Source organism: Procambarus clarkii, chromosome 46 (assembly GCF_040958095.1).
Source record: "Procambarus clarkii isolate CNS0578487 chromosome 46, FALCON_Pclarkii_2.0, whole genome shotgun sequence".
NCBI lineage: Eukaryota > Metazoa > Arthropoda > Malacostraca > Decapoda > Cambaridae > Procambarus > Procambarus clarkii.
Window position 1 is genome coordinate 22,303,248 of NC_091195.1, and position 17,698 is coordinate 22,320,945.

At 41.3% G+C, this 17,698-nt stretch overlaps 1 protein-coding gene across 1 annotated transcript in view; it reads right to left on the reverse strand.

The window, feature by feature from the left end:
• The window catches only part of LOC123770451 (piwi-like protein Siwi), a 54,993-nt gene extending 38,242 nt beyond the window's left edge, over positions 1-16,751 (reverse strand). The window contains exons 1-6 of the mRNA XM_069301839.1: positions 16,642-16,751; positions 13,554-13,693; positions 9,256-9,511; positions 6,945-7,156; positions 3,631-3,732; positions 917-1,020 (exon numbers count right to left, since the gene is read on the reverse strand). Of these exons, the coding sequence (XP_069157940.1) occupies positions 917-1,020; positions 3,631-3,732; positions 6,945-7,156; positions 9,256-9,511; positions 13,554-13,661 (782 nt within the window). The 5' untranslated portion in view covers positions 13,662-13,693; positions 16,642-16,751. The remainder of the gene's footprint in view (positions 1-916; positions 1,021-3,630; positions 3,733-6,944; positions 7,157-9,255; positions 9,512-13,553; positions 13,694-16,641) is intronic.
• Between the last annotated feature and the right edge of the window lie 947 nt (positions 16,752-17,698).

Consider the following 17,698-nt stretch of genomic DNA (forward strand, 5'->3'; position numbering starts at 1 on the left):
CAGGTACCTATTTTACTGCTAGGTAACAGGGGCATAGGGTGAAAGAAACTCTGCTCATTGTTTGTCGCCGGCGCCTGGGATCGAACCCAGGACCACAGGATCACAAGTCCAGCGTGTTGTCCGCTCGGCCGACCGGCTTCCATAGAGCCCTCCACACTGCCCATAGAGCCCCCACACTGCCCACAGAGCCCTCCACACTGCCCATCGAGCCCCCACACTGCCCACAGAGCCCTCCACACTGCCCACAGAGCCCTCCACACTGCACACAGAGCCCCCACACTGCCCATAGAGCCCCCACACTACCCACAGAGCCCTCCACACTGCCTACAGAGCCCTCCACACTGCACACAGAGCCCCCACACTGCCCATAGAGCCCCCACACTGCCCACAGAGCCCTCCACACTGCCCACAGAGCCCTCCACACTGTCCATAGAGCCCCCACACTGCCCACAGAGCCCTCCACACTGCCCATAGAGCCCCACACTGCCCACAGAGTCACCCACACTGCACACAGAACCCCACACTGCTCATAGAGCCCCCACACTGCCCAGAGACCCCACACTACCCATAGAGCCCCTCATGCTGCCCCCAGAGCCACCTACACTGCCCACAGAGCCCCACACTGCCCACAGAGCCCTCCACACTGCCCACAGAGCCCCACACTGCCCGCAGAGCCCCCACACTGCCCATAGAGCCCCCACACTGCCCATAGAGCCCCCCACACTGCACACAGAGCCCCCACACTGTCCATAGAGCACCCCACACTGCCCACAGAGCCCCCACACGGCCCACAGAGCCCCACACTGCCCGCAGAGCCCCCACACTGCCCATAGAGCCCCCACACTGCCCACATAGCCCCCACATTGCTCCTCACACTGCCCATAGAGCCCCCCACACGGCCCACAGAGCCACCTACCTGTACTTGTGGTTCTGGACCTCCTCTCTGCTCTGGTAGAAGTGCCTGCCCACCTGGGTCATGCCCAAGTGTTCATAACATCGTCGCAGTAAGATGGAGAAGATCTGTCAACACAGAACATCGCCACAAATGACATTCTTAATGGTATTGAAGAATATAGTATTAGAGTATATTCTTATATAATATTATAGTGTGGCTGGTATTCAAGAATATAGTATTACTATTTCCGCTACAAATTTCATTATTAAAAATTCATTATTCAGCATAATTAATTGTAAGCTAGTTTTTGTTTTGTTTACAAAATAAAGCTATGAATGATTGTGTAAGTGTGGTAAATGAGAGAGAAAACGAGTTTGTTAAATTAAATTGAGCATTTATAGACATTGCGAGGTGTAGCCTATTTCTCAGTGTATATACACTGAGTGGTGTACCCTGCTTCTCTGTGTATATATATACACTGAGAGTTTACTTTAGTTCTGAGCTGTGTTCAGGAGAAGTGTATACTTGCTGGATGGTCACCCAACTATTTTAGTTGCCTTAATAATCCTCCAATGATATGTTGTCCTACAATATGGTACATGTTGATATGTAACCACAAAAGAGAATCCTGCTGACTATCTGTCCAGAGGCCTTGCGTTCACTGACGTTCAGTCAGTGACCAGTAGCCTGAACAAAAGCCACAAGTCATTGTGACCAATATCACTGCTTCCATTGAAATTCTAGAACCCCCCAGACTTTGGTAATTGATCCTACTCAGTACTCTGATCTAAATAAATTACTCAAAGTCACTCAGAGGGTGTTTGATTTCTTGAGTGAAATAGGAATCAAACACAAATACCCCTCATGTTCTGATATATTGGGTAAAGCAAGCCCAAATCTGAACTTATGGGGAAGACTTTGAGAACCTCTCTGCTGAGACCATTAATCATCTGCGTCTCTGGATTGACTCTTATGACAACATTTTGGAATGCGAAGGCACTTACAACATGCAAATGTTGATTTAGAAGTTAAACATTCGTGGTTTTTGCCCCACAACCACTGGGTAAGCGGGCTGATCGAATTATATATACACAGACACTGCACCCTACATGGTGGGGGTACTAGATACCCTTCAGTGCATTGAGACAACAGTACTGGCTTCTTCAAGGACGCTAGACTGTAAAGTTCCTTCTCAAATCCTGTGTAGTCGGTCGGAAGTACAACGCTCGGGAGTGTCCTTATCCAGGACCTCCACCACCCCCTAAGGGACGAGTTGTCCACCTTCGTTCTTTTGGGATCACTGGTGTAGACTACACAGGAGTTATAATTGACAGGCACAAGAGACAAAATCCATGTGAAGGCATACATTTGCCTGTTCACCTGTGCCACGTCAAGAGGAGCACATTTAGAAGTTACTCCTGATATGAGTGCAAAGGCATTCATGCAGGGCTTAAACAGGTTTGCTGCCCGTCGATCCTGTCCTAAGTTAACCAAACCTTACACCACCAAAAAATCGATCTCCAAGAGCTCCAAACGTTGTCTCGGAAATTGAATCTCGGGTCAATAACTGACAACTGATCTACCTCTCTGACGATAACTCACAACGTGAGCCACTGAGTTCATCTCATCAGATGTATGGAGAACCTTTAACCCAACTAGCGTCCCTCGCTGACGAGGAACCCGAAGATCCTTTGAAAGTCAGAGAACAACCTGTTTTAGAGTTACAAACATCTGTCCAGAGCAATTGGTAGGATGTAGTTTGGACCCGAGAGTACCTAACTGCTCCGAGGGAGTATCACTATGGGGCTAACAACTCTTACAATAGAATTCAATTACTACCTGATGATGTTCTGGTGGACAGTGACGGTCCACACTCAGAGGCCGTATAGTCTCTGTCCATCTAAACAGCCAAGATGTCTTGAGAATAACGAAAGTAAAGTGCAAAGGCACCGCTAGTCTCAAAACACTAGAGAAATTAGTTCCTTTGGAGCTAGCAGAAAATGAAGTCATTCAAAGACTTCCCTCCTCTGCAGCTCCAGTATAGGACATCCATCCTGTAGGAACTGCTGCACAACAGTGCAAAATGAAACTTAATCAATATACCATAATTCTGAAGAGGAGCAATGAAGTGTTCACCAGTCCTCAACACTGAACTTCGACCCATGTCACCCCCCCCCCTCCCCCCAGAATTATGTGGGAAATTCCCACACCAAACAAAAACTCTAATGTAACAGCCATAAAATGCTGTTAATTTGCATTAGCTAAAGTAGTCAATAAATACATTAGTTAGTCATAAAAAGAGTATAGAGAACGGCCGATACGTTCAGCTTTTGTCACAAAATTCAGCTGACTAATGTTACACTAAGCATCTTCCAGCCTCAGAACTGGTAACACAATGAACAAAATATTGCTATTAATCACATATTAAATAATAATCAGTAGTCAAATATACTAAATAAGCGGCATCTCTCGAAATAAAACGAACCAATTCCGGACATGTTCAGAGCGGGAGGAAGAAGGAGGGCAGCCATTGTAAACAAGTCGAGCTGTGCCATCCCACAACCCACTATTGCCATTAACTGTCCAGGACGGACCACATTTGGCAGTACGAGGCAGGAGTATGAGCTCCCACACTACTCAACAGCTGAGGCTATATAACTCTTAACTAACACGTAGTAGTGTAGATTACCATACTGGTGTAGACTACCACACACAGGTAAAGCCACAGCACCCACCTGCAGGAACTGGGTGTCGCAGGGTGGTATCTCCTTCAAGAAGCGGATGGTGACGGTGTAGGGCTCCTGGTTGTCTGGTCGCTTCGACGCCAACTCCATCGGCTGTGGTGGGAAGGTGTCGTTAGTTGATCTGACGTCAGTACTGTTAACGGTAAAGACCCGTTGGTGCTCCCACAGTCAGTACTGTTAATGGTAATGACCCATTCCCACAGTCAGTACTGTTAACGGTAATGACCCGTTGGTGCTCCCACAGTCTGTATCATTAACAGTAATGAACCATATTAGGAGAAAACAGCAGTAATAAACTGTGTTATCAGGTTGAAAAAAACAAGTGAGGGTATTCTCACAGAAACCAACAAGGAGGTGTGTGAGGAACTCAGAAAGAGGTTCCAAGATGACTTTAAAACAACCAGTTTAGAGACGACGAGAGGGTGATGATAGGAGACCAGAAGCAACGATTGAAAATAGTGACTGAAGAGATATAAAATACACCTTGAGGGACCAGAGAAGCAAAACATGTAAGGTCATACTTGAAAGCTCTTGAATGAGACGTTATCTTGAGATTATTTCGGGACTTAGCGTCCCCACGGGTCGGTCCTCGACCAGGCCTCCTTTTTGTTACATATCCCCAGGAAGTAGCCCATAGCAGCTGTCTAACTCCCAGGTACTTATTTACTGCTAGGTGATCAGGGTGAAAGAAACTCTGCCCATTTGTTTCTGCCTCCACTGTGGATTGAACCAGAAACCTTAGGACTACGAGCCCAAGCGCTGTCCGCTCAGCCGTCAGGCCCCCCTGACGGCTGGCAGAGTCCCATTGGAATGACAATTTAAAGGGGAACTAAATTATGCTGGGATGGTGGTTAACAAACCAGCTATCTTCACAGCTGATTATATTCCTTATTCCAAGCTCTCCAAATAATCACAACATTAGCAGTTGGGATATATACGATCTGGAGTGACTCCAAGAGTACTATAAAAACTGGTATAAAACGTTTACATCTTTCAATCATCTCACAGCTGAAGCAGAGGGAGATGACTGAACTAGAAGCTTGTAAGGTAATGTTAATGAGAACAGTGTTTATTTTAAATAATATATATATATTTTACTGCTAGCTTGGAGATTCCAGTACAATGAGTAATGCTTCTAATGTATGCTTTAAGTGTGTGTGCGTTAGGCTAGGCTAGGTTAGGTTAGGTTAGGTTAGGTTTGGTTAGGTTAAGTTAGGTTACGTTGGTTAGATTGGGTGATATTGGTTAGGTTAGGTTAGATTAGGTTACTTTGGTTAGATTGGGTGATATTGGTTAGGTTAGGTTAGATTAGTTAGGTTAGGTTGGTTATATTGGGTGAGGTAGGGTTAATAATCTTAGCAAGGGCACAAGACCTTATTCAGTCGCCTGTAACGTCACTCCGCTGTGAGATTAACACCTTTGACTAGCCCGCAGTGAAGGGCCTGTGAAGGATGAGTACTCCTTCTTACTGAAGGAGTAAGTACAGAGTAATCAGTAAGGAGTACAGTACTTCTGTACTGTTACTCTTCTTTAGGAACTGCAACGTATATATCTTGGTTTGCATAAATGAAATACAAAAATATATGGACTTGATAAATATAATTGTAAGATTAAATAACGACAATATAATTGGTGCTTATACTCGGTCGGTGAGGATTTTTTGGAAGGAATTAATGAGGTTTGGAGGGAATTATCAGAAAGTGAGGATAAAATGAAATGCCTGAGTGCTTACGCTTTCACGGGCAAAAAATCTACCATTTATGGGCTATTTATGCCTATGCCACCTCTTGGATGCTTAATCTTCATCAATCAATCAATGTTTATGCTAAAGGGGTGTTGCAAGATGGATTGTTTCTGAAAATTGCATATGTTTGAAATATATAATAGTCTCCGTGGTGTAGTGGTAAGACACTTGCCTGGCGTTCCGCGAGCGCTTTGTCATGGGTTCGTATCCTGGTCGGGGAGGATTTACTGGGCGCAAATCCTTAACTGTAGCCTCTGTTTAACGCAACAGTAAAATGTGTACTTGGTTGTAACAACGATTCTTCGCGGCGGGGATCGTATTCCAGGGACCTGCCCGAAACGCTACGCGTACTAGTGGCTGTACAAGAATGTAACAACTCTTGTATATATCTATATCTATCTATATGTGTCTGATTCTCACAATCGACTTGAGAATGGTCCAGAACAAACCGAAACGTCATCGTCCCTTCACCTTCTAGTATGTGGTCTGGTCAACATATGTGTTTGATGCTAGGTTAGAGATTTTAACGAGCATTGCGCCATGATCTTTGTGGTTGACTTGGAAATTTTAATACTAAACGAGTAATGCACTTGTCGGTCTAACTGCTGTGTTATCTGCTTTACTTCATATGAATAGGAGATATACAGTATCATTCATTCTCATTTCAACTAATCAATATTTTGAGTATCCATTTAAAAAATATTAGATACAAATACACAATTTTTGGCTGGGACAACAACAACAACACCAATATTTCACGCAATTTAATTAGTCTTTTACTAGTTACTAAAAAATAAAAAATGGAACAAATAGGCGAAGAGTCAAATGTACAAGTGAATAAATCAGTGTAATAAGTGTTAACTGGGCCTTCAGCGTATCATCTCTAAGATAGGTAACATAATTAAAGTGTACAAGTGAATTAATGGGTATATGAAGGGGCTAATAATAGGACCTTCAGTTTTATATAGGTGACATAATTAAAGTGGATGAATCGGTATAAGGGGATACCATTAGGGTATTTATGTAACATTAGTAAAGACTTGTTTAGATACAGATCTGTGAACATTCATCACTATCTTATATATAGGCCTTCTGAAGTTTATTTCTTAAAAGTAGTTTATATATATGAATGAGTATGGGTGGATATAAATAGTGGATGCTGTATGGTTGCCAATAGACCTTCTGGAATTTCAATCTTATGCTTAATATAAAATTTTTATACTAACAATATGGTAGAAACAATTAATCTTTGAAAATAGGATTTAATAATAAATTATTGAAAATGAGATTTAATAATAAATGATTGAAAATGGGATTTAATATGTAATCATTGAAAACGGATTTATTGAGAGAGGATGAAGACTGGTTGATGACCTCATATAAAATTAGAGATGACGGAAGCCGTCTCATACCAAGGTTGACGGAAAAAAATACGACAGAAGCCGACCTCTATAGGGGCTCATGGGCAAAAAGGTATGCCTGGAACCGACCTCTGAAAGGAAGGGTCGGCTCTAGGCGTACTTTAAACTACTCACCACCAACACCACTACCACACACTCACATTTAGCGGGAGTTTGCGAGCGAGGTAAAGCTGGTTACCATCGAAGACGTAGTTCCCAAGAGCCTGAGAATGTTGCCGGAGAAGTACCTTCCTCACCCTGGTCCTCACCTCATCAGGGCAAAAGACCACGTGATACATGCACAAGGCCCAGTCTGGTGTGGCCTGAACCTCATAGTAGTTCGCTCGGAGGATGATTGGCTGGCCCGAGGTGCCTGTAGGATAGTCAATAGGGATAGTCTCTCTCTTGGATAGAATTTTTCATGATACAGAGTGTCTGGGGATTAGATGAGTTGCCAGGGATAGTCACAGTGTGTGAGGGTAGATGAGATGCAAGGGATAGTCACACACAGAGTGTGTGGATGGTTGGATGGATACCATTGGCTGGATGGATGGTGAGGCAAAGTAATTATCAGGAGAAAACACTAAGCCATTACGACTATGCAGCACTTGGAAGGGCTATCAGAATAAGGATTTATAAATAGGACGGATGAAAGGAATGGCGCCCAACCACTTGGAAGGTCGAACATTGAGCGCCGACCTGCAAGAAGCGAGACCGTCGCTCTACCGCCCAGCCCAAGTGGTTATGGGAGGACGGTGAGTGATAGGCATCTTAAGTAATGTAGACCTTCTATATTCATCATTAATTTAGAATGCTTGTGACGTTTCTAGTGCCTCTTTTGTCTTGTTAAGGTTAAAACAGAATATTTACAAACAAACCAAACAACAAACACACAGTTCCAGATACACAGATCACATGTTTTATGCAATTTTAAGCAAATTCCAAGTAATTTTACTAACCTTAATCTAAAAAGGTGTAAAGGGGGAAAACTGGTAACCTGAATTGAAGATTACTTCAGTCACCGATACGCCAGAACGCACCCCGTCCTCTCTGGCATTCACAGCGTCACTTAACTAACGTACTAAATTACCCGAACCTAAGCTAAGTGAGGGCCCCACGAATAGAATACAGGACGTCATATCAGTTTTGCGAGCCGCTATGATTTTTAGTACGTCAGTTTTTGGCCTTAGGGGGATTTATACATCAAAATGTGACGTACTCTTCATGAGGACTTCACAATAAGACCTTAACCCTAGTCTTTACAACTTCCTTATTGAAAATGTTACCATGACATTTGAAGGGGATTTAATGGCTAAGTCATACTGATGATATAGCATTTGTCATTACAGCTCCTTCACTTTTGAATACATCACAAGGGGGGTTAGATAAAGTAACATCTGAATGCAGCATTTTGGAGCTAAAAATATCTGCACGAAGTCTAAGGCAGTGAGAGTAGATGAAAACACTCCAGACAGACACCTACACATTCAAGACATAAATCTTCAGTGGGTTACACAATACCAATACGCAGTCCCCGTGGTGTAGTGGTAAGACACTCGCCTGGCGTTCCGCGAGCGCTATGTCATGGGTTCGTATCCTGGCCGGGGAGGATTTACTGGGCGCAAATCCTTAACTGTAGCCTCTGTTTAACGCAACAGTAAAATGGGTACTTGGTTGTAACAACGATTCTTCGCGGCAGGGGATCGTATTCCAGGGACCATAGGATTAAGGACTTGCCCGAAACGCTACGCGTACTAGTGGCTCTACAAGAATGTAACAACTCTTGTATATATCTCAAAAAAAAAAAAAAAAAATATCTCGGAGTGTGGATTGATTCTAAAATGATATTCAACAAATGACAACAACATTTAGTATCTGAAGAGAACTATCAGGAGAAAGCACCAAGCCATTACGACTATATATAGCACTTGGAAAGGGACAGGATAAGTATTTGGGATGGGACGAGGGAAAGGAATGGTGCCCAACCACTTGAACGGTCGGGGATTGAACGCCGACCTGCAAGTGAGACTGTCGCTCTACCATCCAGCTCCAAGTGGTTAGTCTGAAGGAGAAGGCCAAATCACGACTGAATATAATGAGAGCAATCACAGGGCCTCGTCTAGGAGTGGGATACAGAGTGTTCAGAATGTTTCCAGCATTTTAATCTGGCATTCCAGCGTTCTAATCTAGCATTCCAGTGTTCTAATCTGGCCTTTCAGTGTTCTAATCTGGCCTTTCAGTGTTCTAATCTGGTATACCAGCGTTCTAATCTGGCATAAATGATCTCTTCTCATGGACGGACCTTTTCGATCACTCACAATGATCTTTACTGGGAGACGCTAAACATTTTGAGACAGACACCTACCTTTCTTGACAGATGACCAATTGTGTTTAACCCATATACTGACCTTTTCTGACTCACACAGTGACCTTCTCTAACACACAGTGACCTTATGTGACCTCCCGACTGACCTTTCTTGTCTGTAACATGCTGGGGTCGGGTCCACACGACACACTCCTTCGTGTTGCTCATCGCCTGAAGGGGATCGAATCCCTCTCTAGTGGCTCCCCCTCGACCTCGACCTCTGCTTTCCCCTCGTCCTCTGCTGCCTCTTCCTCCTCTGCCATCACTGCCTCCTCTTCCTGCTCCTTCACTACTGCTTCCTCCTCTCTGTCTGTCTTGGTCTCCTTGCAGATGCAAGTTGATCATCTGCCTCTCAAGTTCATCCTGTGCAACATGCAGGAAACTGGATCCACTCGAATATCTTAACAAAATATTAATGTATTTATATCACACGAAAAAGCTAATTGGTCCCATAGACTGCGTTATACAAATACCTGAAAATTCCAAGATTTATAGAAGGCGTCCACGAAGTACTACACGTCAAACCCACACACACTCAGCCAACCATATGTGCAGCCAGCACACATGACTTACATTACACCCAGGGGCCCAGAGACATGTCAAGATGTTACGCCAGCCAGATACCATTCACTCTATATAACTCTACCACCTTCGGGTTATACACACACACCCGTGAGTCAAGCCTGGCCTCGGCCCTGGCTTGGGGGAGTAGAAGAACTCCCAGAACCCCATCAACCAGGTATCAACCAGGTATCAACCAGGTATCAACTAGGTATCAACCAGGTATCAACCAGGTATCAACCAGGTATCAACCAGGTATCAACCAGGTATCAACCAGGTATCAACCTCTTGTGCTGGCTTAATATCTTCATCATTATCAGCGACAACGTCTATTTATTCAACTATATATATATATATATATATATATATATATATATATATATATATATATATATATATATGTATATATATATATATATATATATATATATATATATATATATATATATATATGTATATATATATATATATATATATATATATATATATATATATATATATATATATATATATGTATATATATATATATATATATATATATATATATATATATATATATATATATATATATATATATATATATATATATATATATATATATTTATTATTAAATATGACCGAAAAAGTAAGATTAATAATACTAACACGAAATTTCTCAATCTTTCGTACATTTCTTTTCACTGTTGGTGGTGATTCAAAAATCAATTCTCCAAAATTCATTTTTATTTCTAGTCTGACGCGACACTTGAGCGCGTTTCGTAAAACTTATTACATTTTCAAAGACTTTAGTTTAAACATACACAACTGAATAGAACTTACACATCTCCAATTTGTTTATATCTACATTTGAGTGAGGTGGATGGGGTGAGGTGGTATTTAATAAGGTATTAATTTCATCAACACAAGACAGAACACGAAACAATGGGTATTGAATAGAAGTGATTGTAGAAAGCCTATTGGTCCATATTTCTTGATGCTTCTATATTGGAGCGGAGTCTTGAGGTGGGTAGAATATAGTTGTGCATTAATTGGCTGTTAATTGCTGGTGTTGACTTCTTGATGTGTAGTGCCTCGCAAACGTCAAGCCGCCTGCTATCGCTGTATCTATCGATGATTTCTGTGTTGTTTACTAGGATTTCTCTGGCGCTGGTTTGGTTGTGGGAAGAGATTATATGTTCCTTAATGGAGCCCTGTTGCTTATGCATCGTTAAACGCCTAGAAAGAGATGTTGTTGTCTTGCCTATATACTGGGTTTTTTGGAGCTTACAGTCCCCAAGAGGGCATTTGAAGGCATAGACGACGTTGGTCTCTTTTAAAGCGTTCTGTTTTGTGTCTGGAGAGTTTCTCATGAGTAGGCTGGCCGTTTTTCTGGTTTGAAACATGAACATGTTTCAAGTTCATGTCGACATGAACTTGAAACCGGCCATATACTGCAGGTATGTTGACGACATTTTTACACAGGTACCTGATGTCAGACATCTGCAGGAGCTGAAGGAGGCATTTGAGCGGAGTTCCGTGCTGCTTTTCACTTACGAGATGGAAAAGGATGGGAAGCTGCCGTTTCTAGATGTAACAGTCATGGAAAAGAGTGGAGGTTTCCACACTGCAGTCTACACTAAGGAAACGAACATAGGAATGTGCCTAAATGCCAAAAGCGACTGCCCAGATAGGTACAAGAGGAGTGTTGTTAACGCATATGTCGACCGTGCTCTCAGCCACAGCTCAGAATGGAAGCAAGTCGACGAAGAACTCTGTAGGGTAAGGCAGGTCCTAGTCAACAACGGCTTCTCCAATGGTTTCTTCGAAGACATCATAAGAAGGAAAGTGAAACGCCATGCAACCTCTGAAGAGACAACTAACACAACACCTATACCCCCTATTAGACTATTTTACAGGAACTTCTTTTCCACAGCTCATAAAATGGAGGAAAGGGTCCTGAAAGATATTGTTAATAGAAACGTTATCCCTACAGACAAAAATCAGAGGATACAACTGACGATTTACTATAAAACCAGAAAAACGGCCAGCCTACTCATGAGAAACTCTCCAGACACAAAACAGAACGCTTTAAAAGAGACCAACGTCGTCTATGCCTTCAAATGCCCTCTTGGGGACTGTAAGCTCCAAAAAACCCAGTATATAGGCAAGACAACAACATCTCTTTCTAGGCGTTTAACGATGCATAAGCAACAGGGCTCCATTAAGGAACATATAATCTCTTCCCACAACCAAACCATCGCCAGAGAAATCCTAGTAAACAACACAGAAATCATCGATAGATACAGCGATAGCAGGCGGCTTGACGTGTGCGAGGCACTACACATCAAGAAGTCAACACCAGCAATTAACAGCCAATTAATGCACAACTATATTCTACCCACCTCAAGACTCCGCTCCAATATAGAAGCATCAAGAAATATGGACCAATAGGCTTTCTACAATCACTTCTATTCAATACCCATTGTTTCGTGTTCTGTCTTGTGTTGATGAAATTAATACCTTATTAAATACCACCTCACCCCATCCACCTCACTCAAATGTAGATATAAACAAATCGGAGATGTGTAAGTTCTATTCAGTTGTGTATGTTTAAACTAAAGTCTTTGAAAATGTAATAAGTTTTACGAAACGCGCTCAAGTGTCGCGTCAGACTAGAAATAAAAATGAATTTTGGAGAATTGATTTTTGAATCACCACCAACAGTGAAAAGAAATGTACGAAAGATTGAGAAAATTCGTGTTAGAATTATTAATCTTACTTTTTCGGTCATATTTAATAATATATGTCTACAGGAAAGACTGCTACCAAAATATACTAATATATATATATATATATATATATATATATATATATATATATATATATATATATATATATATATATATATATATATATATATATATATATATATGTGTGTGTGTGTGTCATCTGTCCATCAATCTATTGAAAAATATATCTCTTCAACATTACATCGATCCGTCTATCTATTAACCTATCCGTCCATCAAGCCATCCATATATCCATATCCACCGATCTATCTATCTATCAATAAGTTCATCTATCTATCCATTTGTCCCTCTACCTATCCATCCATCTATACATCCATCCAATTATCAGTCCATCCATATGTCCATCTATCTAATTATCAATCCATATGTGCATCCATCAATGAATCTATCCATATAGCTTTTAATCTATCTATCCATCTAGTTTTTAAGATATCTATTCATCCATCTATATACCAATTCATCTATCCATCCATGCACCTACTCATCTTTCTATCCATATACAGAGCAAAGAAAAATTAGATGTTCTTATGCAAATAATAATACAGTTTCCCATTGGCATGCAAGTGATCTGCTGGGGGGAGGAGCCTATATAGTGATGTGAAATATTTACGAAAATATAATAGTTCCTTTAGTTTTGAGAAAGGGGACAGGGCTTGATAAAGTTTTTAGAAGCTGTGGTTCATCTGTTTTATGCTGCTAAGGGCAAAGAATGATTTTTTATTTTACTATTTAAGCTTAGACATTTATATTTTACAAATATTTAGCCCTGTGGTGTTGGCAGGCAGTGCCTAAATCAGTCGTGAGGCTCAGTATGTGCAGTATACGACTGCAGTATGCTCTTCCCTCTTGAATTCTGACGACCCCCTGATCAGCTCATGTCCGTCCCATACCCCAGCCCCTTCCCCCCTGCAAAGTTGGGAGGGGCTAACCCCAAACCATCTGACCTTCAACCTTGGACAGACAGACAAGACTTGCATCTAGACATTCTCTTTTACATATATATATTTATATGACAGCAAATATTATATATATAACGAAAGCATTTGGTCCAGTACCTGTCCAGGTCTGCGCAATGGGTTAGTGTCTTGTTCTGGAGGCAGACGCTGCCGGCCGCGCGCTCTGCCCCGCGCTGCCCGCCCCGCCATGCTGCTGCTGCCAGACATACGATTCTATCACTGCTGCCAGACATACGATTCTGTCATAATTAAAAAAAAATTGCTGCCTGTTATCTGCAAGTATTCGAAGTCCTAAGGTTCCGGGTTCGATCCCTGGCAGAGGTGGAGACAAATGGGCAGATTTTTTTCACCCTGATACCCATATTCACCTAGCAGTAAATAGGTACCAGGGAGTTAGACAGCTGCTATGGGCTGCTTCCTGGGGATGAGTAACAAAAAGGAAGTTTATATCAGACAAGGAGGCGATTATATCAGAATTGAATTGTGTCAATGAAAACGAATTCCTGGTTTCTGGCTATCTAGTGCAATTGGGTTATTCGAAGAAATAGCTTCGGCCACCAGTGTCTTTTAATTGTCCGGTGGTCAGAGTACTGGACTTGTCAAGGGGTTCACTGCCCCTGTCAGTCTAAGGCTTGAACCTTTCACGAGAGGTTATTTCTATATATATATATATATATATATATATATATATATATATATATATATATATATATATATATATATATATATATATATATATATATATATATATATATATGACAATGTCAGACCACGGAGGAAAATGAAACAGGAATTTCCTTAAGTACTTTCGTATATTAAATACATCTTCAGAAGGAATCAAAGAAGGATTCCTTCAGAAGGATTCCTTCTGAAGATGTATTTAATATACGAAAGTACTTAAGGAAATTCCTGTTTCATTTTCCTCCGTGGTCTGACATTGTCATATATATATATATATATATATATATATATATATATATATATATATATATATATATATATATATATATATATATATATATATATATATATATATATATATCAAAATTTCATTACACAAAAAGGGTTAAAACATTGGTTACGAGGCTACTCGTCACAGGTTGTTGAGTTCCTCCAGTTCCTCAGATAATAAGTAAATAAATATGAACTTATTTTGTATAGAAGCTAATTTGTTATATAAAAACGCCTCTATTGTAATGTAGTGCCGTCATGTATTTAATGGTTTTATAATAAATACTACATAAATACTTACTATATATATTTTTTTTTAATAAAACCGGTTCAGCTAGTGCCTACGATATTAGTACGACAAAAAACTCTAAGGAATAATATAAATAAAGATATAGTCAGAATATAATATATGAACTTCTATAAGACTGTGCTACCATTTAGTTGTAGAGATTTAAATCTTTAAACATTTGAGTTCTAAATCTCCAAAGGTTCTCCATCTCAGAAAGAGACGAACTCCTTATCTGAGAGAGAAAAAAATATCTCAGAGAAGTTCTCCCCCTGGAAACACAAACCGAAACTGTCTCTATTTTCCGCTTGTTACAACTTGAAATAAAGTTGTTACATCTTGGCTTAACGTGTTTATGACGTATTAGAACGTTGTTACAACTTGCTATATTGGTTGTTATAACTGGTTAGGAAGTGTTAAAACTTGCTCGAACGTTGTACCAACGTCGTAGTTTCGGTGTGTGTTTGGCGGGCCGGCCCTCTCCTACCATTTTTTTTATTAACAAGCTTAGGTATACACAGTAAAATGCTGCTACACCTGTTCCATATGTTTATCTCTCAGAATATTCGGTAATATGTTTATTGTTTGTGATGTGTGTCTATGTATATATTAACACGTTGTACTGAACGGGGTGAGTATAGCTTGAGCTACCTCATCCCTTTGTGTGTATTTTACCTCAATAAACTTATTTCAATTTCAGTTTCAATATCCTGTTCTATATATATATTTTTTTTTTTTTTTTTTTTTTGAGATATATACAAGAGTTGTTACATTCTTGTACAGCCACTAGTACGCGTAGCGTTTCGGGCAAGTCCTTAATCCTATGGTCCCTGGAATACGATCCCCTGCCGCGAAGAATCGTTTTTTCATCCAAGTACACATTTTACTGTTGCGTTAAACAGAGGCTACAGTTAAGGAATTGCGCCCAGTAAATCCTCCCCGGCCAGGATACGAACCCATGACATAGCGCTCGCGGAACGCCAGGCGAGTGTCTTACCACTACACCACGGAGACTGCCAAAAAGTTTACACAGTGTAGATCAACAACTAGCTATAACTTCATCTAATATTCCAATTTCACAGGATAGTTTGTCATACATGGGTGAAATACAACCCTCAATAGAAAAAAATCTATTCTTGACTAAATTAAGCGAAAACATATGATGAAAGACTGGTCTATTAGCCCCATCTAGCAAAATCTAGACAAACAGACGCGTCGTTACTGTTGCTAGACAAACAGACATATCGTCACTGTTGCTATCATAGTCAAGGGCATTGTTATCTTACACCAACAGCCGCCATCAAGTGATAACTACCATCTCCAGTCTGCCAGACCATGGTACTGGTCCACGTCACACCATGGTACTGGTCCACGTCACACCATGGTACTGGTCCACGTCACACCATGGTACTGGTCCACGTCACACCATGGTACTGGTCCACGTCACACCATGGTACTGGTCCACGTCACACCATGGTACTGGTCCACGTCACACCATGGTACTGGTCCACGTCACACCATGGTACTGGTCCACGTCACACCATGGTACTGGTCCACGTCACACCATGGTACTGGTCCACGTCACACCATAGTACTGGTCAACGTCACACCATGGTACTGGTCAACGTCACACCATGGTACTGGTCCACGTCACACCATGGTACTGGTCCACGTCACACCATAGTACTGGTCAACGTCACACCATGGTACTGGTCAACGTCACACCATGGTACTGGTCAACGTCACACCATGGTACTGGTCAACGTCACACCATGGTACTGGACAACGTCACACCATGGTACTGGTCAACGTCACACCATGGTACTGGTCAACGTCACACCATGGTACTGGTCAACGTCACACCATGGTACTGGTCAACGTCACACCATGGTACTGGTCACACCATGGTACTGGCAAATCAACCATTGTTACAGATCAATAATTCCCCACCTGACGGCGGGCGGAGCGTCCTCCCACGACCACAATCAGGACCATACTAACGCCTGCCACCACCGGTCTCTCTTATCTCTGATAACACACTAGACAACAGAGAAGATCTGAGGATGAGGAAGATAAGGAAGGAGGAAGAAGATAAGGAAGGATAAGGAATTACGAGGAGGAACAAATTCGAAGGAAGTGTATTACGAGATAATTTCCGGTTAAAGGAGAATAGCGATGTTTTGATGGAGAAGATCGTACCAGGGCGCTGTGTATATACCTTGCAGTACATGATAGGTAAGCTGGGTGTTTACAAAGCTTAATTAGAGTACTTGAAGCATTCTGATGCTGGAATGTCCCCAAAATAATATTTGTTAGTATCACTGAGTCAAATTAATGTTGCTACGAGATTTGGGTAAAGATAAGAGAGTTTTTCCCGGCTCCTTGGCAGCGCTGCAGTATTAATAATAAGTCATCAAATTCAATCAAAAATTTATGTCAGTAAATTACAATCACTTAACATTTTTCTTCGGCTTCAGAGTTTCGTTAGACTTTTAAACTCATGTACAAGAATGTAACAACTCTTGTATATATAAATATCTCAAAAAAAAAAAAAAAAAAAAAAAAAAAAATATCATAGTACTTGAATGATGACAGTAACTTTTGGATTAACATATTAAATAAATAATGGTAATAAAACTTGTTTTTTTCAAGTTTTGCAAGAGATATGGTATCACTGTGCGAGGCTTCAGTCATCTGGTTATCACTGTCCTTAAAATATTAAATTTCAATTTTTAAATTGACGTGGACCAGTACCATGATTGTGGTTATCCAGTATCAGAGGTAATGGGACACTGCGTCCACTTATTGGGATTCATGATACCTTACCTTGAGGTGCTTCCGGGGCTTAGCGTCCCCGCGGCCCGGTCGTCGACCAGGCCTCCTGGTTACTGGGCTGATCAACTTGGCTGTTGGACGCGGCTGCTCACAGCCTGACGTATGAGTCACAGCCTGGCTGATCAGGTATCCTTTGGAGGTGCTTATCCAGTTCTCTCTTGAACACTGTGAG